Raw genomic sequence first — 25,457 nt, 5'->3', positions numbered from 1 at the left:
AATGTGGAAAACTCATGGTGTTGAAATTCCCTTTTAATTTTTCTATAATTTAATCTTAGAGGACTGCCCTGGCCATGCTAATGTGATAAGTGATCTGCTTTGAACCACCCTAGGGTGGCTGCCTCAAGTCATCCCATTAGCCAGTCACTGTCCGGGGCAGAACTTGAACCTGGGTCCTTCTGACACTAAGGCCTGTCGTCTAGGTATTCTAGCTCATGCCCTATTATATGCCATAATTGTTTGTTAAATGGACTTAAATTGCTGTTTGGTTGGATAGAGAGATTGCCCTCTAAACTTAAAAACTGATGTTGTCAGAGTGGTTGAATAAGGCAGTTGTCAGCTGTGTAAGCTAGCCAAAGCTGTCCACACAGAGAGCTGGAAATGTCCCAGCTGCTCAAAAACTTCCAAACAGGATCTTGTACGAGTCTTCAAGGTAACCAAGTCATTCAGTCACAAGGCAAGAGATTTCCCAAGTGCCTCCTTGCCCTTTTGTGCTCTCCTCCCAGAAGCCCCCGCCTTGGTGAGACCTCCTCATCGGGCATGACCAAAACCAAACCTATATACTTCTCTCACCTTGGGAGAGCTACTTCTGGGGCAGGGCGGGACTCGTGGCTCCCTCTCCACTTATGGTAATCGGTAATCAGAGCCGAGTTGATCCTATTTATAACACCCTTTCTCCCCCCACCACACTCTCTCAGGGACAGCTGCTCGCTTTGGACTCAATTGAGAAGAATATTCTGCCGCAGTCTAACTTGCTAAAAATGTCCAGCTCGGACTGTCTTCCTGACTACCCGCTCAACTCCGATCTGGTGAAGAGATTAAAGTCCTCCCTGGAAGCCAGGGATGAGAAGGCAGTGCTGGATTTGATCTGTACTGAAGTGAAGCATGTGAATGCTATTATTGAACTAGCCAATGATGACTGGATGAAAGAGCCCGATGAGCCTCTGCACCCCTTGGTTCTAGTAGGTAACTGGAATGAATGGGCTGTGTTTGAAAGCATGAAATGGCAAGCATGGCAGGGGCCGGCTGGTTAGCACATCGGGCTCCCAATGGGTGACAATGTCCAGGACAGAAAGGAGAAGGGCAGTGACTGAGGGAAGGAGAATGTGTCACCTGGATACCCAGGTGTCTTTTAGCAGGAAGTCGGCTCATCCCAAACAAACCTCCAAGCTGGGCAGCCCCTTCCTTTGCTCCCTCTCGCAAAGACTTTGCTGGATTCTTAAAGATGTGAGTGAGACAAGACTTGTCCCTTCTGTTCAGTGTTCAGAAAAATCACACAATAAAAGTCTCGATGATGCCCTTGAAATGTTCTTTGCCCTTTTCTCTACTGTATAAAAGACTTATCTCTGGTAATGAAGAAGATGCATTTCCAGCAACATACTAGGTTTTTAGAAAGTTAGCAGCAGGAGAATCAAAGCAGGGACAAATTGGTATAAATACTGGATTTGCAGTCTGTGGACCTGGGTTCGGATCCTGACTGTCACTCTCTGTGTGATGCTGGACTTAATCTTTCTGAGTTTTGGATTTCTCTTCTGTGAAATAAGAAAGTTGAACTAGGTGACCTCTGAAGTTCTTCCGGTTCCTAAAGCCGGATCCTATTTTCCCTGATGCATTTCAGGATATGAACTTACTCCCACTGACCTTCAGTTTCAAGAGATAAGGAACATTTTGGTCACAGGCAACTCAAAAAGTCATGTAATAAGTGGAGGGCTGGCAATGTATTTATGGAGGGAGCGCCCACTCCAACAAAATCCTTGAAAATCCTGGTTTTGATGTGTAGTGTCTCTCCCTGGGCCACTTTGGAAAACTATCAGAAACAGAGACTTCACTACAAAGCCCTGGGCTCCTTGTCTTGAAGGCATAAAGGGAAAACAAGAAGGCCGTCTGTAATCTGGTCCTCTTCCGTCATTCCTTCTGTAGGCATTATGCTATGGGTGCTGGGAATACAAAGAAGGAAGAGTCCCAGCCTTTAAGGAACTTACATTGCATGGGAAGAGACAGCTCGAACTTAAAGTGAGACCATACAAAACAAGTGTGAGATAATATTGGGAGTGGCAGGGAGGGAAGCACTCATCCCGCTGCTCCAGCCCTCCAGCTATAATCTCACCAAGGAGGCAGATGGGCATCCTTCCCATGTGACTCTTGTGCATGACCTCTCATGAGTTCATCACCAATCAATGTAATAGGGTCCTTTCTTTCAAGGATACTGATAGAGCTTGGATCTGTCCATTGATTAGCCTTCACTCCCATAACCAGCTCTTCTTCTCTTCCAGTCATGCAATTCTTTGATGACATTTTGTCTGGATGATTCCCTGTTTGAGGTATGATACATATTTCCATCACCTTTTGGATAAACCTCCATTTCGGTCCTTTGGAGCCTGTATCACTCCATTATCCAGTCATGCAACATTACCAGAAGCTTATGAGTGTTACGGTCTTTGTCTCAGAGAGAAAGTTGAAGGGGGCATTAAAAACATTACCCCATTTCCCCAGCCAGCCAGCTTCCTTTCTTCTGTAAAATTCTTAGCCTAACTCATTTCCTATTTGCAGAATCTGTCCAAGTTACAGTCACAGATGCACCAGTTCAATGAGTTTTATGTATGACTGTATATGGAAAATTAGTGTTTTCTTTTCTGATTTCTACATTGTGGCAGTGTACAAATGAGGTGGTGCTGTGAAGCTGGAGGCGTTAGGTAGGACTCATTGGTAAAGAAGAATTCTAACAATTGCTTATGGGCTCGTTGGAGATCTGCATTTTCTATGAAGTGGAAGAAAGGCTGTCCTAGATCTAATACACACCGTCGCATTGAGTGCTTGAATATGCAGGTTCTGAAGATCCTTTTATACACATGTGCAGAGACCTCAATTTGTGCTATAATAATCTATAATAGTCAAGTTATATTCTGAGATTTCCCAGAAGCTACTTTGGAGGGGGAGCGTCAGTAAGAGAGATGATTTGCACTCTCCCTTTTACTCCTGATGACAGGACGTTTCATATTAAGTTCAGATGTTAAAAAACAGGATCAAAGCTTATATGTATATTGTTCTAATGGATATATCACTATATGTGTGTGTGTGTGTGTGTGTGTGTGTGTTTCTTCTGTATCTGAGTGCCTATGTCTGAGTTTCTACAGTCTTAGGCCATGAACTATTAAAATGACAGTGACTTCTTGTAGAGCATGTGGTACAATATTATGCTCCCCTGGGTACTGTGAACAGTTAATTGTTGTTTAGTTGTGATCCCATTTGGGTTTTCTTAGCAAAGATACAGTAGTACCCTTTCTTTTGGGGATGGGATTCATAAGACAAACAAACATCAAGTCTGTGAAAACCAAGAAGACATCATTCGTTAGAAACAAATAGTGAGCAGAAATTTCCCAGCCAGAATAATACAGATCATTGGTTAAAGGCTTCAAGATATCCTGGGGCCTCTGTGCTATAGTCTTTCCTTAGAGATCTTATTTATATGATTTTTGCTGCTGCCTCTTTGTAACTGAATTTCAAATCCATGTCTTAGACATGCTTTTCCAAACTCAGATCCATGTTCCCTACTGGCCACCAGAAATTTATATCATAAGCTCTTTCGTCCCAAGGAATCCAATAAATCCAAAACTTAACTTACTCTCATTGTCCCAAGATGAGCTTTACCTCTGCATCTTCTCGATCCCAGCAAATTCTCCCAAACAATCACTTACCCTTTCTAAACCTCAATTTCCTATAAAAAGGAGATGATAATATTATACTACCTACCTTGAAGGCTTGTTGTGAGGCAAGTGCTTTGTAAACCCTGAAGCCCCAGAGGTCTATTATTGCTGTTCTTATTCTTGCCACTCAAAGAAATGTTTATTTCTACATTTTGGTTCATTCAAGTCTATATTTCCAGGTTGAGGATAGTCCATTGTTTTCTTTTTTTTTTTCTTGGAATGATGGGAGCCAGAAGAAAATCCCAGAAGAGAAGAGGAAGATGGGGTTAGGCCATTCCCTTCCCCCCACCACATACTCCCCTAATCAGAGGACGTAGGAGACAACTGATTACTAATTGCCATTATTAAGGGTGTCAGCATTCCATGATTTCATGGCTGATCTGTTATAAGAAAGTCAAGATGGCACTTGAATTTCTGATTGAAATAGGAAACGGGGTGTTTCAAGTTGTGTTTGGAGTCACTGGACTTACATACCTAAAAGCAAGTGAAGATATGATAATGGAAGCTTTTTATTAAAAATTTTCTCAACTGCCAGGTGAGAGAGGAGAGGCTTATAATCACACATACACACACACTCACACACACTCACACACACATACACACTCACATATATACACACACATTCACACACACACTCAGCTTCTCATTTCAAAGGATAGGGCAGAAGAGTAATAATGGTGCAATGAACTGATCTTTGATTCTAGAGGCAGAAAATCAAGCTAGAAATCCTGCCTCCAACTCTGATCTTGAGCAAGTCACTTAATTCCCCTGAACCTCAGTTTTCTCATCTGAAAAATAAGAAGCTTAAACTAGATGATTTCTGCTCTATTCTACCTCCAAATCGAATTCCTACGACCAATTAGCCACTAAAACCTTGGGTTCTGACTCTGAGGTCCCAAGCTGTAATTGGTAAACTTTCACCTCCTCTTATCAGAGCCAGGCATTCCCTTCCAGCTCGTCTCTACATCTCTACATCACACCCTGCTGCCCACCCTCTTTCCCAGCTCTCCTTGACATACTCCTTGAGAGCTGATGCTTCCATTGTCTTGTTTTTATTTGCACACACACACACACACACACACGCACACACACACACTTAGCATGTGCCTGACAAATAGCAAATATGTAACTTATGTTTTTCTATCTTTGTATCAAGTGAGGAGATTGGAATAGATAATTCCCAGAGCTCCTCAGACTCTTAATCCAGGAGTCTATGATTTAATTTGTCCTCAGTTTCCTTACCTGTAAAATGAGGACATTTAAGGAGCTTATTCCTAAAATTTCTTTAAGCTCTTATATATAAGCCCTTCTAAGTAGGGGAGAATGGAAGAGCACTGGATCAGGCATTCAGATGTCTGCATTCAAATCCTCTTCTAAGCACTTAATGAGGTGGATGACTATTCAGAGCTCCCACTTGTTAATCTGTAAAATGGGGATAATAATGCTTGTACTGTCTCCTTTGCAGAGCTATTAGGTGGAAAGTTCTCTATAACTCTAATAATACAGTAGAAAAGGGAGTTATTAATATTAACCAGATAAGAGATTGGTCCTGGATTTCACACCTACACCTCCCAAATGTAGGAGGAGAGTGGAATAATGATCCACTAGCTACACCTGGGACATGTAGCAGCATCTTGGGCAGGCATAGTAAGAGTAGGGTTGGGTAGGTAGGAAGTAAGAGCCATTCCTGTGGCTCTATGAAGTTTAAAGCTAACAAGTGGCAAACCTTTCAAAATCTCCACTAGTGAGTTTTATAGGGCATACCATATAAGAGTGTTGGACAAGGAGTCAAGAGAGACCCTTACTGATTATCTAAGATTAGCCAAAAAAAGTCCACTTCTCCTTTCTGAGCCCCAATTTCCTCATTTTTAAATGAAGGGGCAAGAATTGCAAAAAGAATGTCACAGGAATATTGTGGGAAAAGTGGGTTGTGAGCCTCACAGCCCAGTGTCAATGAATGCTGTTAAATTATGTAGGGCTGTAAGCTCCCTGAGGACAATCACTGCACATTTTTGTGAACACTAGGAAAGTGTTTATTGATCCTTGTAAGGGTGAAAGTGCTTAGTGAAGGGTGAGGTTGAGCTGGATGAGAAAGTTCAGTGAGTCTTTTTTTTTTTCACGAGAATTCCTACAAACAGGTTTTTAATGGGGAAAAGCCCAATTGGTAACATCCACCCTCCCATCGCCATCTTGTAGAATCCCTGGTCACCTTCTGAACCCCTCCCAGGTGCCAGCTCCCGTACAAGGTCTTTCCTGATCCCTCCACTTGTAGGACTTTCTCCTCCTTGGAATCACTGTGTATCCCTTTAGTTATACTTTGCATTTATTCACTTATGTACACACGTGTGTCTCCCCTGTCAGCTGTTTGAAGCTGGGGTTTCCTTTCTGTCTTTATTCCCCAACACGTGGCACATCTCCTGAAACAGAGTGAGTGACAGGCTCTTCAGTCTAAATCTAGCCATGGAGTCCAGCCCCTACCCCCTGTACAAACTTAGGGCAGACAGGGCAAAGGCAGGGAAGTGACTGCTCAGGGTCACACAGGAAGGAGGCATCAGGAGGGGAACATGAACACAGTTCCTCTGGTTGCAGAACCCACCTTCCCAGTGCTTAAGAAAGACTTGCTCATTGGAATTAATCAGACTATGCTTTAGTGCCATAAAGTAGTAATAGTAGACCTTTAGCCTATCAGAGTCCTAAGTTCCACAGCTTTTACACTTGGGCTCCCACTGTTCACTGCTACTACTGGCCAGAACCATTAAATCTTGAGTTCATCCATACAGTCATTGGACAAGGGTTTAGAGGAGTATGGCCACGGGCATAATAGCTATCGGTGTGGCAGGGCCAAGGGAGGGCTTCCTTATGATAGGGAAGATCTAGGTACTGGCAGACTTCATTTTATTGAGCTCTATTGTGTTTTGCAAATATGGGGGGGGTTGTTTTTTACAAATGAAGCTCTGTGGCAACCCTGCCTCGAGCAAGTCTATCAGCACCATTTTTCTAACAGCAGGGGCTCCTATCATGTCCCTGGGTCACATTTTGGTAATTCTCACAATATTTCAAACTTTTTCATGATCGTTACATCTAGCATGCTGATCTGTGATCAGGGATATTTGATATTAGTTTGGGGGCCCCATGAACCATTCCCTTATATAATGATGAATTTAATCAATAATAATGACAGCTCCACTGACCAGATATTCCCCATCTTTCGCCTTTTCCTCAGACCTTCCTATTCCTGAGACACAACAACATTGAAATCAGACCAATTAATAACCGTAAAATGAACTCTATGTGTTCAGGTGAAAGGACATGTCGATCCATATGGCAAATTTCATTGTTGTCTTATGTTAAGAAATTACCACAGCCTCCCCCTCCCAACCTTCATCAATCACTCCTCTGAGCCATCAACGCCATCAACATCAAGGCAAAAAGATGATGACTCATCGAAGGCTCAGATGATAGCATCTTTAGCAATAAAATATTTTATGTAAGGCACATATATTTTTAGACATAAGGTTATTGCACACTTAATGCATTGCAGTTGTGTAAATATAACTTTTGTATGCACTGTGAAGCCAAAAAACTCACATGACTCACTGTATTGCTATGGTCCAGGACCAAACCTGCAGTATCTCTAAGGTAGCTTGTATAGACAGCAGAGACAAGCCAGTGGATAAAGAGATATTGAAGTCAGAAAAATATGTGCATTATTAAAGGGTCAAATTTTCAGAAAAGAAATATAAGATCAAAGAAAGTAGAGAAGATGCTCTTAGCAAAGAGATGGATCATTTCTTCTTTTGGAGAAGACAGAGAGTCAGAGACAGAGAGACGGAGACATAGAAAGACAGAGACAAGAGAAAGAAAAAATGGATGAAGATTTTGAGAAGATTCCAAATGTAGAATTGGGGAAAGTAGAAAGACAAGCAATGGCGGCCATTTGAGGTCTTGGAACAGGAGGGTGACCTTGATTGATATGAGAATTAGAAAAATTATATTGACAACCATGTGAAAGAGAGGGTGGGAGGGGAAAGATTAGAAGCAAGGGAGCCAGTTAAAAGGTTATTGACATAGTCCAGATGACGTGTGATAAAAGTCTAACCTAGAGTGATGACCATGTGAGTGAAGAGAAATGGACATAAAAGTTACAGAGGGCATGGAGGTAGCCTAGACCAGACCATAAGAAAAGCTACCATGTTAAGGTTTGTAAAGCACCTCCCCTCTCTTAGGATCTCATATGATTCTAAAAACCACCCTGTTAAGTAAATGCTATTATTATCCCCATCTTAAAGATAAGAAAACTGAGGCCGAGAGAAGTTAGGTGGCTTGCCGAGTGCCACATGTTAATAATAAATGATTGAGAAACAAGATTTGAATTCAAGTCTTCTTAGCTCCTGGAGATTCTAGAATGACATTGAGGTTGTGAAGCTCATTGAGCACAGGTGATTATTAAATGCATATTGAAAGAAAGAATTAGTCTATGAGTGCAGATGCTTCTGTTGAAAAGTTTGCAGAAACGAGACCACAAGAGCTGACGTCTTGCAATGACTTGCTTGTCTTTTTTTTTTTCCCTCTGAGACAATTGGGGTTAAGTGACTTGCCCAGGGTCACACAGCTAGGAAGTGGTACGTGTGTGAGGTCTGATTTGCACTCAGGTCCTCCTGACTCCAGGGCAGGTGGTCTATCCATTGCGAGCTGCCCTTTTGTTATTTCTTTAGATGTTGTTGCCCTTATGGTTTCAATCTGTGGTCTTCAGAAAGCTCATCATGCATGTAAGGTCGTCAAACAAAACAGCTGCTGAATGAATAGTAGAGAAAAAAGTTGGGGGGTGGAGGGAGTTTGGTGCAGTGCAAAGAATATTAAACACATAACCAAGGGACCTGGTTTCAAATCTTGCCATAATTACTTATAAACTCCGAGATTTGAGATAAGAAATAAGCTCTCTGAGCCTCAGTTTCTCCTTCTGTAAAATCAGGAGTCTGGGTTGCATGATCTCTAAGGTCTTTTCCAGGTCTAAATCCTGCAATCAGAGATTTAGAGCCAGAGGAAACGAGACCTTTGGAGATTCATTTCCTGCCACCTTCCATAGGAGGGAGTCCAGGTCCAGTGGCACTAGCCCTCCAAGGGTCGGGAGTAGGATTAAACCTTTCACTTCAAATCCATTATGAGAGGAGCGAGTGACAAAGATGGCGGCCCTGCGTGCTCTCCCCCTCGTCCCCGCTCTCTGTGCTTGAAGCCCCTTTGCTGGGAGGGGATTGGGGGTCGGGAGACCCTGCTCCGAGCTCAAGGAAATTAGAGCCTCCTAAGTGCTTATAAATCAGCCTCTAATGACAGCAGCCCAGCACCAGCCCGAGCACTGCCCTTATTACCGTGATTCACAAGCCAGGAAAAGCTCCGAAATTATGCAGGAATTATTGTCCCATCTCCTTAATTAACGCTGATTGCGGAATTCTTGCTCAAGTCCTTGCGAGCAGACTCAATTATGCGCCGCCTGAACTGATTTGCCCAGATCAAGTGGGATTTATTAGGAATACACTTCCCGGCAATAACAGCAGATTACCTTTGAATATGCTTAATTCATTTAGGGAGAAAATGGTTTCGGTCCAAGAAGTGGCTGGAGGGGCCGAAAAGCTCCCCCGACCCCGAGAAGCACGGGGTGCGTTCCTGGGAGTCTATTTGTTCCCACGAATAAGGAGCTTGGGCCCGGGATGGCACGGGGTGACTTCTGGGTGGTCACTCGGGATAAGGAAGCTGCTAGGACTGGGTCATCCCTTCCTGCCCCACATCGGCTGCGACACTGGAATCGGGATTTAGGAATACGGACCAATGGAGGCTAACGGCTGATGCAATTCCTTTGGCAACACGCCCTCAAATCTGGGGCTCCCTCAGCCTCGCAGAGTCATGTCCAAGGCACAGGTCACAGTATCGCCGGCCTGGGGCTCGGGGGGCTCTCCCACAACATGGACCTGAACAAGGATCCTCTCTTCAGCTTCTCTGACCAAGGGTCATCCAGCCTCCACTTGGAGACCTGCAGGGACAGGGGGCCTTGGCGGACAGCCCCGTCACCCTAGGGCAGCTCTGTTCAAAGTTTTCTGCATCTGAGCTCAAGTCGGTGATCTCCTTAGTGATCTCCTGTCCTCTTGTTTTTATCGGTGACAAATTAAGGTGGAAGATGGCACCCTTGTCAGCCCTGCAGACGATCCAAAGCTGGGAAGGAGTGCTGATGGAGGACACACACACACACACACACACACACACACACACACACACACACACATACACTGACACACACACTCTCACACTCACACACACAGACACACTGACACACACACTCTCACACTCACACACACCCTGACACACACACTCACATACACATATTGACACACACTTTCACACACACACACTCACACACACAGACACACTGACACATACACTCTCACACTCACACACACACTGACACACATTCTCACACTCACACACACACTTGACATACACTCACACACACTGACACACACACACACACACACACACACTGACACACGCACTCTCACTCACACACACACACACTGACACACACACATACATACACACATTCTCACACTCTCACACACACTGACATACACATACTGACACATACTTTCACACTCACACACACACACACACACACACACACACATACACACACCATGGTTAGTTAGGCTGAATAAGGCAAGATGAAATTTTATAAGGATAAAAATATCTCAGCAAAATGCATTCAAAAACCAAATTAAGCACTACATGGAGGAAGCAGGACCGGATAGTCATCTGAAAAAGATCTGAGGGCTTTAGAGGACTTCAAGCTGACAAATGGAGGCCAAGAGGCATGATACAGTTTGATAATCCTTAAGGGAGTTCTGCCTGGGCCAGGCAGCTTCTCAGAGAAGGGAGATTGCCCTCCTTTGCGTATCCTTGGATGTTAGCTCGGTGCTGGGCGCACAGTAGGCACTTGTGGAATATGTGTTAGCTAGTTGATCTGGGGCTGCAGATTTAGGGGGCTTCTTCTCGTCATCAGTCTTGCTGTGTTTCAGTGGGAGCCAACTCTTGGGGACCCCGGAAGCTAAATGACTTGCTCAGTCACACAACTAATAAATGCCTGAGCTGGATTTGAATTCTGGTCTCACTGACTCCAGGCCTGGAGCTTGGTGCTCTATGGTGCCCCCCAGCTACCTCATCCTCTAGTCTAATGCTCCTATTTTATAGGGAAAAGTGATAACATAGAAGTTAAGGGATTTAGTCTAGAGAGACAAAGCCTGGACTTGAACCCGTGACTTCTGACACCCAATCCAGCTTTCTACGGTACCCAACCGAGCTTTGTGTTCATTGTAAAAGGCCGTGGCAGAGAGTCATCACTACTAGTGCCGAGAAGCTTGGGATCCTTCAAGTAGGGGTCTGGTCAGTTTGGGGATGACGGAGTCCAGCACTCACAGCCTTCCAACCAAGAAGGACCTGCTATAGCCACTACATCTCTGGCTGGGCCGGAGGCCTCAGGTAGAGCTGTCAAAGCAGGCCTCGGGTGGCGGATCCAGCAGAGGGGACCCCAAGCGGGCGTCGTAAGCAGAGTCATCGGTAATCCCATTCTCAGTAATGGGTACACCTCCCCCGGGCACATTTCTCCTATGGAGATGACCCAGGGCTCTGGGCTTGTAGACAAGAAAGTGGTAAAGATGCTCAGGTTTGAACATTGAGCTTTTGTCTATGCTGAGGGCCCCAGCAGTTGCAGGACTGAAGGGTGTGTGAGTGGGTGTGAGTGTGTCTGTGTGTGTGTGTGAGTGTGTAAGTGTATGAGTGTGTGAGAATGTGAGTGTGAGTGTGTGTGTGTGAGTGTGTGTGAGAGAGTGTGTGAGTGTGAGAGTGTGAGTGTGTGTGTGAGAGTGTGTGTAAGTGTATGTGTGAGTGTGTGTGAGAGAGTGTGTGAGTGATTGTGTGAGTATGTAAGTGTGTGAGTGTGTGTGTGACTGTGTGTGTCTGTGTGTGTGTGTCTGTGTGTGTGAGAGAGTGTGTGAGTATGTGAGTGTGTGTGTGCTGGGGAAGGAGACATAGCATGCTCTGCCACGGGATGCCAATGAGTTCTCCTAATAATGTGAAATCAGAGCAGACAATCTAAGTCATTATTAATAGATTCACTTGATCGAAGGAAGTAAAATGTTTTAATGTTCTGTTAAATGAGGTGTGCGGCACAAACATTGGTATTCAGGAAGAAGGTTAAGATACTTTCACATCTTAGAGATAAATGTCTATGTGACGAGTGCTGGGGCAGCTGTGTGCGTGGCCGATGTTTATATGGGGGGTGTACACATGCTTTGTGTGTACATTTACACAGGTTCAGTGTGTTTGTGCGTGTCATTGTACATATTTCTTTGATTCTCTACCTGGGTTTCTGTGTGTATTTGTGTGCAGGTTTTATGTGCAAATGTGCATTTCTGTGTATTTGTTTTCTTAATGTATGAATATATACATGTTTTGTGTAAATGTAATTTATATATATGATTGTATTTCTTGTATATGTATTTGTGTGAGTGACTTAAAAGTGAATGATTGTATTCTAGTCGTATTTCATGTTTACTCATGTGTTTGCCATATGCAGGTTGTATTTGTGTACATGTGTTTCCATATATTTTGTATATGGATATGTTATATTTTCACATTTCCTATTGATGTCAATATGTGTATATATATATATATATATATCTTTGTGTATGTGATTTTGAAGTGTATGACTATAGCTTGTAATGGTGTTTTGTAAGTATTTGTTAATATGTAAGTGAATTGTGTTTGTATACATATGTTTCCATGCTTTTGTTTTATATGTATTTCAGATTTGTGTTTGTATATGTGGATGTTGTTTATATGTAATATATATCTATGATTTGAATTGTATAATAAATTAAATGTATTTTTAATTGGGTTTTATTATTATCTTTTATATGTGTTCAGATATATTTGACTGTGGGTCTCTGTAACATGATATTGATTTATCTCTATTATATGTTTATGGTTGTGTATTGTGAGAGTGTAAGTGTGTGTGAGTGTGTGTGTGTGTGATGTGTGAGTGTGAGTGTGAGAGTGTATGTGTGTATGGTTGTGGAATTATGTATGTGTTGGGTGTGTGGTTGTGGGTGTGCGTGATTATTAATGCATGTGACAGTCTATGTCTGCCCTATGATTGCCTGCTGCCCATTCAAAGATCAAGCATTTTTTCTTTACAAATTGAAGAGCAAGAAAGGAAGGATGGAGGGAAGAGCGGAGGTGTGGGAGCTCACTAGAAAACTGGGGTTATTGGGAGAACTCATACCAATGGTATAATAGTCCAAGAAATTCATTCCCAGCCTGGTTCCCAGCTCCTTTCAGGAACAGTGCCATGGCAGAGTGAATTTAAGCCATGGCCAATGAATTTAGGATCTCACTGAAAAGGGGTCTCCAATCCATCTGTGCCTTGATTTTCTTGTATGGGTCCAATCCAAGTGTTTTGCCCAAAGACTATAAGCACCTTGTGGGCAAGGACTGTTTGATTTGTCTTCCAGTGCCTAGAACAGAGTAAATCCTTAATACATGTTTGTAGCTTGATTGATTGATGGATGCATCCTCCGTAGAGCTATCCAATGTCCTGAAATCCTTCCTCTGGGCTTGTCATTTTTGAAGGCATCAGAATTGTTTATTTCTCATCCCTGCCTCTCCACCTCCTTTTCAGATAATACAATTCCCAGATAATACTCCTTATTTAGCCAGAGAAGGGGAATTGAATCTAGGACTTAGTGGCTTTGAAGATAACTCTCTCTCCACTAGAGGGCAGCTGCCTCTCGTAGCCCTCAGGAAGACTTTCTGGGGTGCTCTTGGACTAGCTGTCTCCAGGAAAGCCTTCTATGGTTGACAGCTCTCATGATTAGGAAGTCTTTGGTGACATCCAAACTAAGTCAGCCTTCCTAAAACTTCCGCATGGCTCCTACAGGGGTAGGCAGCCTTGGGAGGTGGAGAGCGCTCCCCAAGGCAAGCCCAGATGATCTCTTGTTAAATCACAAGATTGTGATGGAATTACAAAAATATAGGATCCTGGATCTCAAACTGAAAGGGACCTTCAAAGTCACCTCATCCAGTCCTTTCATTTTACAGGGGAGGAGCCCAAGGTCCGGGAGTTAATCTGAATTGTACTAATCGGTCACAGAGATCTCTTTCCATGGAGATTCTGTAATAGAATCTCCCCACTCCTGAAGTCACCGATAGCCCACAGGCGTTCATTCCATGCCCAGTGGGGGCCACTGTGGGCTATTTTTAAAGCTCTCTGAAAAGACGCCAACCTGCTTTGGGACCAGCTTCCCTCTGGCCCTCTATTTGGGTATTTTGGGAGCTGTAGATAAATCATGTCAGGGAAGCTAAACTTAGTACAGAAAACATCATCCCGGGACTTACCTTCAGCGTCCTCCCCGCCCCTTAATGGCCCATGACAGGAGAGACCAGGCAGGTTCGGGAGAAATTCCACCCAACGGGCTGCTCTCCAGCCAGACTCCAGTCAGAGTCAGAGAAGTTCTCACCAGAGTTTTCCGAAATCAGTCTAATTACCAACATAATCAGTCTCCAGAAAAATGAAAAGATGACAAAAAGACTCTGAGAGCTGGAGCCCCCTAAGAGCAGGGAATTGTTATTAGCATGACAGAACAGCTCTGGAATTTTAAAACAGGAAGACAGGAGGAGCCCATGGTGGGGGGGTGGAGCTGGAGGGCTTTAGCATGGGGACTTGAAAGAAGCTGCCTGGTTAGCTCTCACAGATGTATCCCCACCTCCCTTGACAAGGAGCCTTTATTATGGAGAGGGGTGACTCGGGTTCTCAAGGACTAACTCAGAAGAGTCAGGAAGTGCTGATTTCATCTCACCTCTGACACATCTTTCCGACTTATCGTGTGACATTGAGCAAATCACTCACATTTCTAGGTCTCAGTTTCCTCATCTATTAAATGGGGGAAATAGTGACATCCACCTTTCAGGTTGGCTGGGAAATTCATTTGAAATCATTGGTGTAAGTGATTTAGAAGTCACCCATTCTTTAGGACTGATTGTCATATCATCTTTTTGTATGGAGTTCAGACTGAAGCAGCCCATTGTCACAATTCTATTTTGAGGACCCCTGATGCAATGTCTTGGAATCAGACCCCAGTGAAGTTGACCCATCTTTGAATATTCTGTGTTTTGAATTGGAATCCACTCTTCACCAATTTTCCTCTCCAAGAAAAGGTCTTTCCTGAGCAAATTTCATAATGGGGAGAGCCAAATAAGCATGGACTCTCCCAGGTGCCCATGTCCAAGGGGGCACTCTTCCTCCCCCTGCCCCATGCCCAGCTGTCTTGCTCCCTCACCTGATTATCATCTCTAGGGTGCCCCGACCACCACACCTTTCTAAGATCTTCCAGCCTGCAGGAGCAGACTTGCTCCCTGAGCTGCCTGAAATGGGGATCCATGTCACACACGAATCCTCAAGATTTAGAGGTATCAGCATCAAAGTGTTACAGCTGCCACTGCCCCATGCCCAGAGTAAATCTGACTCTAGCCTCCCTGATTCTTCTGCACTTGCTTTCTGGAACCCATCTCTATCATTAGCAAACTTTTCTTCCTCCTAGGTCTCCCCCACTCAGATTCCTTCATCCCTGGTGTTCGCTGACTTCCTCCTGAAGATCCCCCAAATCTTGGCCCTTTCTCCCAGACCGACTGTACCTCTTCTTCTCTGCCCTCCCACACAGGTTCAGGAGGGGGAGCTGGCCAAATCCTTACTTTCCACCTCTCTGGCTCCTATCACCAAGCAACCACCACTAGAGTACATCCCATCTCATAAACATGCTCGCTGCTGTCATCCGTGAGCACTCAGGTCATGCTCGTTGTCCAACTTTCTGTGACCCCCCGGGTCATCGTGTGCCAGAGCCATCTGTGGGGTTTTATTGGCAAAGATCCTGCAGTGATTTGATGTTTTTTTCTCCAGTGGAATAAGGCAAATGAGGGGAAGTGACTTGCCCAGGATCACCCAGCCGGTAAATGACTGAGACCAGATCTTTGCTGACTCCAGGCCTAGCACTCTATCCTCTGCAGCCACTAGCTGCCTTGGGTTCCTTTTCCTTCTCCCTAGTAAACCCAATGGCTAGTTTATTAGAGGCTCTTAGAGAGCACAGTAGATCAAGTGCTGGACCTGGAATCCAGAAGAATCCATCCTCAAACACTTACTAGCTGTGTGATTCTGACAAGACCTCAGGTTTCTCATCTATAAAATGGGGCAATAACAGTACCTTTCTTCCAGATATGTTATAAGAATCAAAGGAAATGACACATGCAATCTGTTTCACAAATCTTAACGTATTAGGCAAATGCTAGCTATTATTTTTTCCCAACCCAGCACCCTTCAAATGCCTCAGCTCCCCAAACTCCTTATTTCCTAAGATCACTATCTCCAATCCACCTCAATACTGCACTAGATGGCACTAATTTGCACCATCTAACACCAAATTCAATTGACCTAGCCCCCCGGGGCCAGAATCCCTCCTTAAAACTCTGATCATAGAAGATTGTTTTTCCAATTAAAAAAAAATTACTGATGTAACATTTGGTTTGTAAGTATCTTGGTTAGGAAGTAACATGACAGGGATCAGGAAACAACTTCAGACTTAGAAAGATCTGGATTCAGGTCCTACCTATGAATCAGACAAATTATGTGAACTTAGACATCTCTGAGCAACTCTCAAAGACTATATGATACATTGGAGAGGGAGTTTCCACACTGGACATTCTAAAAAAAAGATGAGAGTTCTGGATCCTCTCCCCCCTCAAAAAAAAAAAAAGTAAAGAAAGAAGCATTTAATATTATCATTTCTCAAATTTCAAATCCATCCGATCTAAAAGTCTTCTAGACTAGAAAACAGAATATCAGTAGTTAGACTTGTCTGCTGAATAGCTGAGCTTGCCAGGTTTGTGGAGTAGTTTTGAATCAATACATATAGTTGTGTCTAGAATAAACATGACACGTGTCCTCTGGAGGTCCTGGCTAATCGTTTCTGCATCTAGAAACTCACATGACCTGGTCCTATCGGCCAGCATTCTCCTCGGAGCCCACAGGAGTTATAAATACCCCCTTGATCAGCCCTGGCCAGACTACAATGAAGAGATGACAATAGAAATCACTGCCCCTGTATAAGGTCATCTTTCCCCTCCCAGAGAGGAGGGCTTCTGCTCAGATAAACAGCATGGCCACAGACGGACTGCCAGAAGCAGGGAGGGCAAAGCTCCGAATCTTTCAGAAGATGGAAAGAGACCCCTCTCGGAGTCCTGCTCCCGTGGACCAGTACCACACAGCCCTGGTCATGGGCGACCTGGGCAGCCTCCAGCCGCTGATGGCCCAACACTATGGAGATGCCAACGTGGTCTTTGAGATCCATAAGAATGAAATGGAATGGCAGGTGAAATCTCCAGCCACTTTTGGATTATCAGGTAACTTGCTTACTGGCAAAGACCTGTTTTTTAATTATTATGGGCTACTAATGACAGAGAGGGAGAGAGAGGGAGAGAGACAGAGACAGAGACAGAGACAGACAGAAACACCTCCTATATTCACAAAGAGATTTTATAGTATTAGCATAGATAGATACATCTCCTATAGAGAAAGAGACTTTATAGTATTAGTAACTTCAACCAAAAACAAGAGATAGAGAAACACATTAGATGGGGAACTCCTTGAGAGTGGGCATTGTATTCTGCATTGTTTTGTATATTCAGTGCTTTATAAAATCATAGGCAGCTGGACAGCCCAGTGGATAGAGTGTTAACTTTCAATACTGCTTCAAACTGTCTTTTAGCCTCGATTTTCTCTTCCATAAAAGGGGGATAATAGCATCTACTTTCCTGGAAGCATTAAATGAGACAAAACTTGTAGAGTTTTGTTATTATGAAGAAAGTCATTGAGCAAATGCAAATTAGGTCTAGAGGCATATATTTCCATATAAAATTAGAGTGAACAAGTGTTTATAAAGCATCTATTAATGGACAGGTGATGTACTAAGTGTTGTCATACTAAGGCAGTTAACTAAGACATTAGATCTGAATGAAGTCAAAGAAATCTTGGGTTCCGATGCCACCTGTGATACTTACCTGATGTGGATATCCACAGCACAGATATAGACACGCTGTAAAGAACACGGAGCTTGGAAGCGGCCTAAGTTCTGGTCCTTCCTCTGGCACTTCATTACAAAATAATCCTGCCCAAGGCATTGTGCCTGGAACCTCAGTTTTCTTCTCTGTGTGGGGAGACTATAACCTTGTAGCGCCGATGTCCTCAGAGTTGCTATAAGGATGAAGTGAGACAATGGCATCGGTAAAGCGCCTCGCCTGCCTTCAGTATGCTGGCAAAAGTGTGCTGTGGAGGCAGTAGCTGTGGACCTACTGAAAGAAGACAGGAAATGAGAGGGGCCCTCTAGAAATGGTCTCGTGTGAGCAATACAAAGTGAACATATAGAAAAGGGAAATTTGTGAAATGGGTATAGGAATTGCCCCTTCTCAAAGAAACCCGAGCGTTGTTTAGGGCACCCAAGATTTAGAGATGGATAAATCTGTTATAGCTAATCAAAATGCCAAGAGGGATGGGGAAAGAAAGAATTCTCCTTTTAAGAGGCTCAGCTCCCCCAGGAATAGTTCCCATGGCTCCCAGCCTATGTAATGCAAATGTAATGGGCTCCCCCCATTCCAGCAGTGGCAACTCCCAGATCAAGAGCTCAGGAAGAGCTATTCAGTCTCAAAAAAGAGATATCCAGAAAGCTCGATCTCCTCAAGCTACACACACACACACACACACACACACACACACACACGGGATATGCTGCTAACCCTCTGGATGGAGCTGCTGAAAGCTTAGGGAAAAACCTGATAGAAGAAGTAGAGAGAAAGAAAATGGAAACCAGTCATTTTCTAAACTCCATTGTCAGTGCATTTGTTAACCTGTTAGCTGTTTCCCCTAGATGAAGCCTTCTGAATTTTAGCTCCAGCTGACCCCTCCAAGCCTGAAATGTATCCCTCATCACCTCAGTCTCACAGAATCCCTGGCATCCTTCAAGCACAGCCCTTGTTCCCCTCCCACATAAGGAGGTCTTCCCCTCCCTCCATTGTTGGTACTTCCTCTTTCTTGAAAGTATCTTATATTATTTATATCCATTTTTTTCCCCAATCCCAGTAGAATATAAACTCCTCCATGGCAGAGACTGCATGACTGTCTTTATCTCTAGTTTCTGGTACATAACACATACCTTGGGTTCTCAGGATCATTTATTTAGAGCTTTAGGATTCATTTGTCCATTTCCATCACTTTACAGATATGGAAAATAAAGCCTGGATATATTCAATAATTTCATCAAGGTCACACACGTAGGCAGGGGCAGAGCCAGGATGAATTAGATTCTCCTATTTCAAATATAGCACTCTTTCACATACGGCATCCTATCATATTACCTCCTAATGAATGATTTTTGAATTGAATTGAAATGATAAATGAATGAAATGAAATGGCCACTGGAAAGCTCATCCCTCTCCACTTTGCCTCCATATGAAGAAATCCCAGAGACAACAATAGATTCAATAACAGCAGATTCAATAACATAAGCTGTTGATGTTAACACTGGGATATAAGCATCTGATTGAGAGGGCAACGAATGGCCACAGAGGCACCAGGGGACTATACCTAGATCCTGGAAATTAAAACTGGATAAATTTTTGAGGGAAAGAGGGTTAAAATTACCTTATTAATGGCTTGAACTCAAGCATACAATATATGTTTATTTCCAGACTTCAGTGATGAACTAGCTCATCAATGGGAGTGCCCCCTTCAGCACTGAGATTGAAACCTTCCATGTTTTCTCATTTTATGTAACGCTGGTCCAAGACCAAGTGCTTAATAAAATAATGACAAAACATCAGATTTAGAAGGGATCTTTGTGGCTGTCTAGTCCATCCCATAACCCAAAAAAACCTCTGCCACAATATACTCCGGGGATAGCCATTCAGTCTCTGATTGAAGATCTCTAAGGAAGAGAAATCTACTACCTCTTGAGGAAGTCCATTACACTCTGAGACAGCTCTCATTGTTATGAATTTTTCCTGACATTATTCCTAAATCTACCTCTTTGAAACTTCTACCTCCTAGGACAAACACATGACCCCAATCTCAAGTTGCTAACATTCTGTTGGAAGAGGCCATATGACAATAACTGGCTACACATACACTCTCTATGGAATAGATGAGAGAGTATGCTGGAAGCTAGAGGGGACAAGGAAAGACTTTCTCCCAAAGTTGGAATTGGAGCTGAGTCTTCAAGGACGCTGGGAATACCAATGATTGTCAGGAAAGGTTTCCTCCCATTTAGCTTCATCTTAGACAGGGGCTCAAGTAGTCTCACCAGCCTAGCCAGATCAATCAATAAGGACTTTGGGGGACCTACTATGTGCCAGGCATTGATGTGGTCTGAGAGACAGTGGAACGTCCATCTTTATTGTGGAACTTGAAATCATCAATATAGCTCAGGGGAGTACCTCAGAGATAATCTAATTCAACTCCAAGACCTTTTAATATAATAGACAACAGAAGTCCAGAGAGCTAAACAATTTGCCCAAAGTTCCATGGGTAGTAAATAAAAGAATTCCCCTTGTCTCCAAATTTCTGCACAAATCCAAGCTTTTACTCTAGACCCAAGTTCCCCATCTTCCTAAGGACCAATGGGCTTCCCCCTCAGGTATCTCCTGCTCCCTAACCCTAACCCTGGGCCCTGCCATGGTCATCCTGTCTTTAGCACCTAACTAACCTGTCCTTCCCAGAGCCATGTATACAGCATCCTCAAGGTGGCAGGGCTCCAAAGCTTGCCAGGTTAGGAATCTGTCTTCCACGCTGGTAGGTAATTAAGGAGTGGTCTTTCAAAACTTCTCAGCATGGGCTCTGGGGAAGGAGTTGGCCTGTGAAAAGGGTCCCCTTTGCAGCTCATTACAGCCATGCGATCGATTCTGCCATCATTAGGAGCCGGCATGCCTACCGCGTGAATTCCTGCCCCTTGATGTGTATTCACCAGGGACTGGCTCCCCCCCTACTTAGACCATTGCTCGATGCAGCTAACAACCTTCAACGGGGCTTTTGAAAGCACCAAAGTTTTCAGAAAGTAAAGTACATAGCCCCTGCTCCATTTTATTCCTTAAGAAAGAACAACCCTCTACACACACACACAAAACCCTAAAGAGCTCGAAGCAACAAACCCGAATTGTGTGGAATGTGGAGCAACACTTCAAAGTTGGGGTTTTTTTTTCCTCCAACTCAGAGATTTTCAGGAGGACTAAAGCTTGTTCTCAAGCCCTTCCTAGAGCAAACCAGATAATGTCGGCCAGTTGTTTTGTGTTTGCTTCTCTTCCTCCTGCTGTTTCAGTGGACATGGAGGGGTAAGGGTTGGGGGTTTTCAAATGTATTTTGATGTACATTTCTTTAAGCCCCTTCATCTCAACTCTCACTCTAATTGGCCAGGGGTAAGGGAGGCACGAGGATGGCAACATATTACTGAACGGCTCCCTGATTTTGCATTGTGGCTGTTTTTCTCCAGTACCACCGAAATTACTGTGTATATATAGTTTTATTTATTTATGTAGACCCACTTCTGAACATACTTCCTCGACTCAGCCCTCACAGGTAACAATTTGAGTACAACTACCTCCAGGACTCAAGGGTATTCTGCAGGGCGATATCTGTAAAACTATTGCTCCCAAGGCCCCACCAGTAAATCTACTTTAAAAGTCAGACACTAGACACAATCAGTCCAAAGAAAAGGCATTTATTAAGGTGGTCTAAGTAATTGCAGTCACTACAAAACATCTGCCCCAAAACCAGGATGACGCTCTTCCGCATGGGGACCTGGTACAGAGAGAAGAGTCCTGTATATTTGGCCATAACTAGTCATGCTGCTGGTCCTGCAGGCTCTGAAATCTCTTCTCATTAAATCCTCCCACTATTCCCCTCTAGCTGCATCTCTGCTGAGCAGGTAATTTCTCCAGGCTCCCTGGATCTTCTCTTCTCTTTTCTCCCACTTAGCTCCCAAAAGCCAGGACTTTTGAATCTACAATTGGCTTTCTTCTCTGCTGTCGAGGTCACAGCCCTTGGAACTGAGGCACTGTGGCTCCATCCCTGTGTCTCTCTGCCTCTGAATGTGCATCTGTCTCAACATGTTCCTCGTGCTGTCTGTGTCTCTCAGTCTCTGTGTCTCTATTTCTGTCTCTGTCTCTGTTTCTCTCTGTGTCTGTCTCTGTGTTCCTCTGTCTCTGCCTCTGAATGTGCATCTGTCTCAACATGTTCCTCATGCTGTCTGTATCTCTCAGTCTCTGTGTCTCTATTTCTGTCTCTGTCTCTGTTTCTCTCTGTGTCTGTCTCTGTGTTCCTCTGTCTCTGCCTCTGAATGTGCATCTGTCTCAACATGTTCCTCGTGCTGTCTATGTCTCTCAGTCTCTGTGTCTCTATTTCTGTCTCTGCCTTTGTTTCTCTCTGTGTCTGTCTCTGTGTCTGTCTCTGTGTCCTCTGTCTCTGTCTCTGCCTCTCTCAGTGTTTCTTCGTGCTCCTGTCTCTGTCTCTATTTCTCTGTGCCTATTTGTCTGTAGTAGAACCACTGGAATTGATTGGTTAAAAAAATGTCGTGGTCACTCCTTTGAATGTAAATGAATGAAATAGTCATTCTTCCAAGCCCAGGTAAGACCTGTGCTTTAAGAAGATTAATTTGATGCCTGAATGGAGAATGGACTGGAGTGGGGAGATGGTTGATGCAGGGAAACCGACCACCAGACCCAGCCATTGTCACAGCATGGCCTAGCCCAGCATGAGAACAATGAGAGAAGGGGGTGTGGGCAAGAGATGGCATAAAGTAAAAATGGCAGAGCTTGGCAACTGTTAGATGTTGGGGGGGGGGATGAGCCATTGAAGGTGACACCTGTGCTGGGTGCTGAGGAAGATGGCAGAATCCTTGAAAGGAATAGGGAAGTTTAGAAAAGGAGAAGGTTTGGGGGAAAGACAATGAGCTCAGTGTGGGACTTGGTGAGTTTAAAGTGTCTAGAAAACATCCAGTTCAAAATGTCCAATGGGGAGTTGGAGATGAAAGTGAAAATTAGGAGAAAAAATAGGGTTAAATAAACAGATCTGAGAATTCCTCCCCCCTCTCCTCTCTCCCTCTTCCTTCTTCCTTCCTTCCTCTCCTCTCTCCTTCTCCCTTTCCTCCCCATCTCTCTTTTTCCCTGTCCTCTCTCCCCTCTCCCTCTTCCATCTCTCTCTCTTTCTCCCCTCTCCTCTCTCACTCTTCCCTATCCTTTTCCCCCTCTCCATCTCCCTCTCCTTTCTCCTCTCTGCCTCTCTCCTCTCTTCTCTCCCTGTCCCTGTTTCTTTCCTTTCCCTTTCCTTTCCTATCCCCCCTCCCTCCCCTCTCTCTTTTTCTCCCTCCCCTTTCTTCCCTCTCTCTTCCCCCTTCTCTCTCTCTCTCTCCTCTTCCTCTCCCCTCTCCTCACTCTCCTTCTCTCTCTCTCTCTCCTCTCTCTCCCCGCCCCCGTGTGTGTGTGTGTGTGTGTGTGTGTGTGTGTGTGTGTGTATAAACACATATCTGTCTAGAATGTAGTTCCTTTGAAGGCCAGGGCAGGATTTTTGTCTCTGTTTTCCTAGCACTTAACACAGTGCATGGTACATAAAAAGCACTTATTTAATCTATGATATTGACTCTTTGAGAAAGCAAGAAATACAAAGTCCATTACAAATATATACATACATATATACATATATATACATATACATATATATATATTCAAGCAAAGAAACTCATATCAGCTATGTTAAAAAAAAATAACTCAAAATCCAATGATTTCTTAATTGCCAAATATAATGGTCTTCCTTCCTCCCAAGTTCTCCTCCTACATATGTGACCACTCCTTCTGAGTCTCCTTGGCTGGACCTTCCTCCAGGATCCTGTCCCTCAGGATCCTGTCCTGAACTCTCTTCATTTCTTCCTACATACTATTTGTTTACTTGATTAGTTCCCACAGACTCAGTTCTCTCTTCTGTGCTTATGATTCTCAAATCTATCTCCGCTGACCTCCAGTCTTGCATCTCCAAGTCTTTGTTAGTCATCTAGAACTGAAAATCTCTCTAATCTGAACTCATCATATCCAAAACCGAACCCTCCCCACTTCCAAATCTCCTGTTACTGAAGAAGACAAGACCATCCTCCCAGTCCCTCTGGTTACGGCCCCAGGAGTCGCCCTAGAATTCCTATCTCCATCTCTCACTAGCTCTCACTCTCATATCCAATATGGGGCCCAGGGCTGTCATTTTCACTTGGGCAACATCTCTTAAATACACCCCCTTCTCTGCTGATACCACCCCCCCCCCGCACCCTGGTCCAGGCCCCCATCACCTCGTGCTTCCACTATTGCAGAAGCTGCTTGTTAGGGAAGGCAGTTCTTCCTGGCTTAAGTCTCTCCAGTCCATTCTCCATTCAGCCACCAAAGTAACAGGTCTGACCACAGCATCTCCTACTCAGTAAATCTGATTGGCTGCCCACCACCTTCAGGATTAAATACAAAATGCTCCGTTTGGAATCCACATCCTTCCTAACCCAGCCCCCTCCAGTCTATTTACATGCTAGTCCCCCATGGCTTCTTTGACAAGGAACATGGCCTCTTGACTGCTCCTCGAAGGAGGCCCTCTGTCTCTCAGCTCTGAGCACGTTCTCTGGCTCTTCCCAGAGTCTGAAATGCTCATCTCTGCTTCCTGGCTTCCTTTAAGTCCCAGCTTAAATCCCACCTTCTCCAGGAAGCTTTTCTGAACTGTTCTTAATCCCAGTGAAATTCCCTCTCGTGATCCTATTTATCTCTTATATACTTTGTTGTATTATCTCTTTGCTTTGTCACCTCTGTTAGATTGTGAGCTCCTGGAGGGCAGAAACTTTTGACTCTGTGTCCCAGCTCTTAGCACAGAACATGACAAATTTAATAAATAAGTATAGATGCTTAACATGCTCATTGATCGATTGGCTTCAAGTTGTCTCCCTTGGTAGAGAGTAACCTCCTGGAGAGCTAGGACTGGGCCAGTTTTTTGTATCCCATGTCTAGCACACCTTGACAGAATGACAGAGTGGAACTGCGGGCCAGCCAGAAGCTTTGTCTTTCAGAACTGTTCACAGCTTGCCCAGGATGTGACCAGAAAGTGCTCGGGGCCCGATGGATCGGTTGACTGGTCTCTCCCCTTCCTTCCCCCGCCCCAGGTCTCTGGTCCCTGGAGTATAAGAGAGAGCTCACCAACCCTCTGTGCATCACCGCCGGCCACGGGCACGCTGACTGTGTGCGCCACCTGCTCCGCCGGGATGCTGATGTGAACGCAGCCCCGGGTGGGAAGAGTGCCCTGCACGAAGCCTGCCGAGGGGGCCACACGGCCTGCGCAGAGCTGCTCCTGGAGCACCGAGCTGACCCCGACCTGCCGAGCGAGGAGGGCCTGGCCCCGCTCCACCTGTGCACCTCCCCAAACACTCTCGGGTAAGGAGGCGGCAGCGAGAGCCCCCATCCCCGCCATACCTTCCCAACCCCACCAGAAGCTCTCGCTTCGAAAAGGAGCCCTGGCTTCTTAAGGCTGACTTCTTACTCAGCTGTTAGGGCTAAGATCGGTCACTGAGCGAGGATCTGGCCTTAGGAAAAGCTCCCCGAGGA

The 25,457-nt window shown here is 44.5% G+C and overlaps 1 protein-coding gene across 5 annotated transcripts in view; it reads left to right on the top strand.

Moving 5' to 3' along the window:
* Nucleotides 1-606: 606 nt before the first annotated feature.
* Nucleotides 607-25,457, top strand: part of ASB18 (ankyrin repeat and SOCS box containing 18) — a 413,251-nt gene continuing 388,400 nt past the window's right edge. For 3 of the 5 annotated variants that reach the window (XR_007953850.1, XR_007953851.1, XM_051999123.1), the window contains exons 1-2: nucleotides 607-966; nucleotides 25,019-25,286. Coding sequence is in view for 3 of the 5 variants with exons in the window: in XM_051999123.1 (XP_051855083.1) it covers nucleotides 627-966; nucleotides 25,019-25,286 (608 nt within the window). In the remaining 2 variants the exon portion in view is untranslated. Of the gene's footprint in view, nucleotides 967-16,614; nucleotides 17,199-25,018; nucleotides 25,287-25,457 lie in introns of those variants that run through there. The other 2 variants (XM_051999124.1, XM_051999125.1) reach the window with 2 other exon arrangements.

Source organism: Antechinus flavipes, chromosome 4 (genome assembly GCF_016432865.1).
Source record: "Antechinus flavipes isolate AdamAnt ecotype Samford, QLD, Australia chromosome 4, AdamAnt_v2, whole genome shotgun sequence".
NCBI classification, from domain to species: Eukaryota; Metazoa; Chordata; class Mammalia; order Dasyuromorphia; family Dasyuridae; genus Antechinus; species Antechinus flavipes.
Note: the sequence above shows the minus strand (reverse complement) of the source record. Positions and strands in the feature narration are given on the sequence as shown.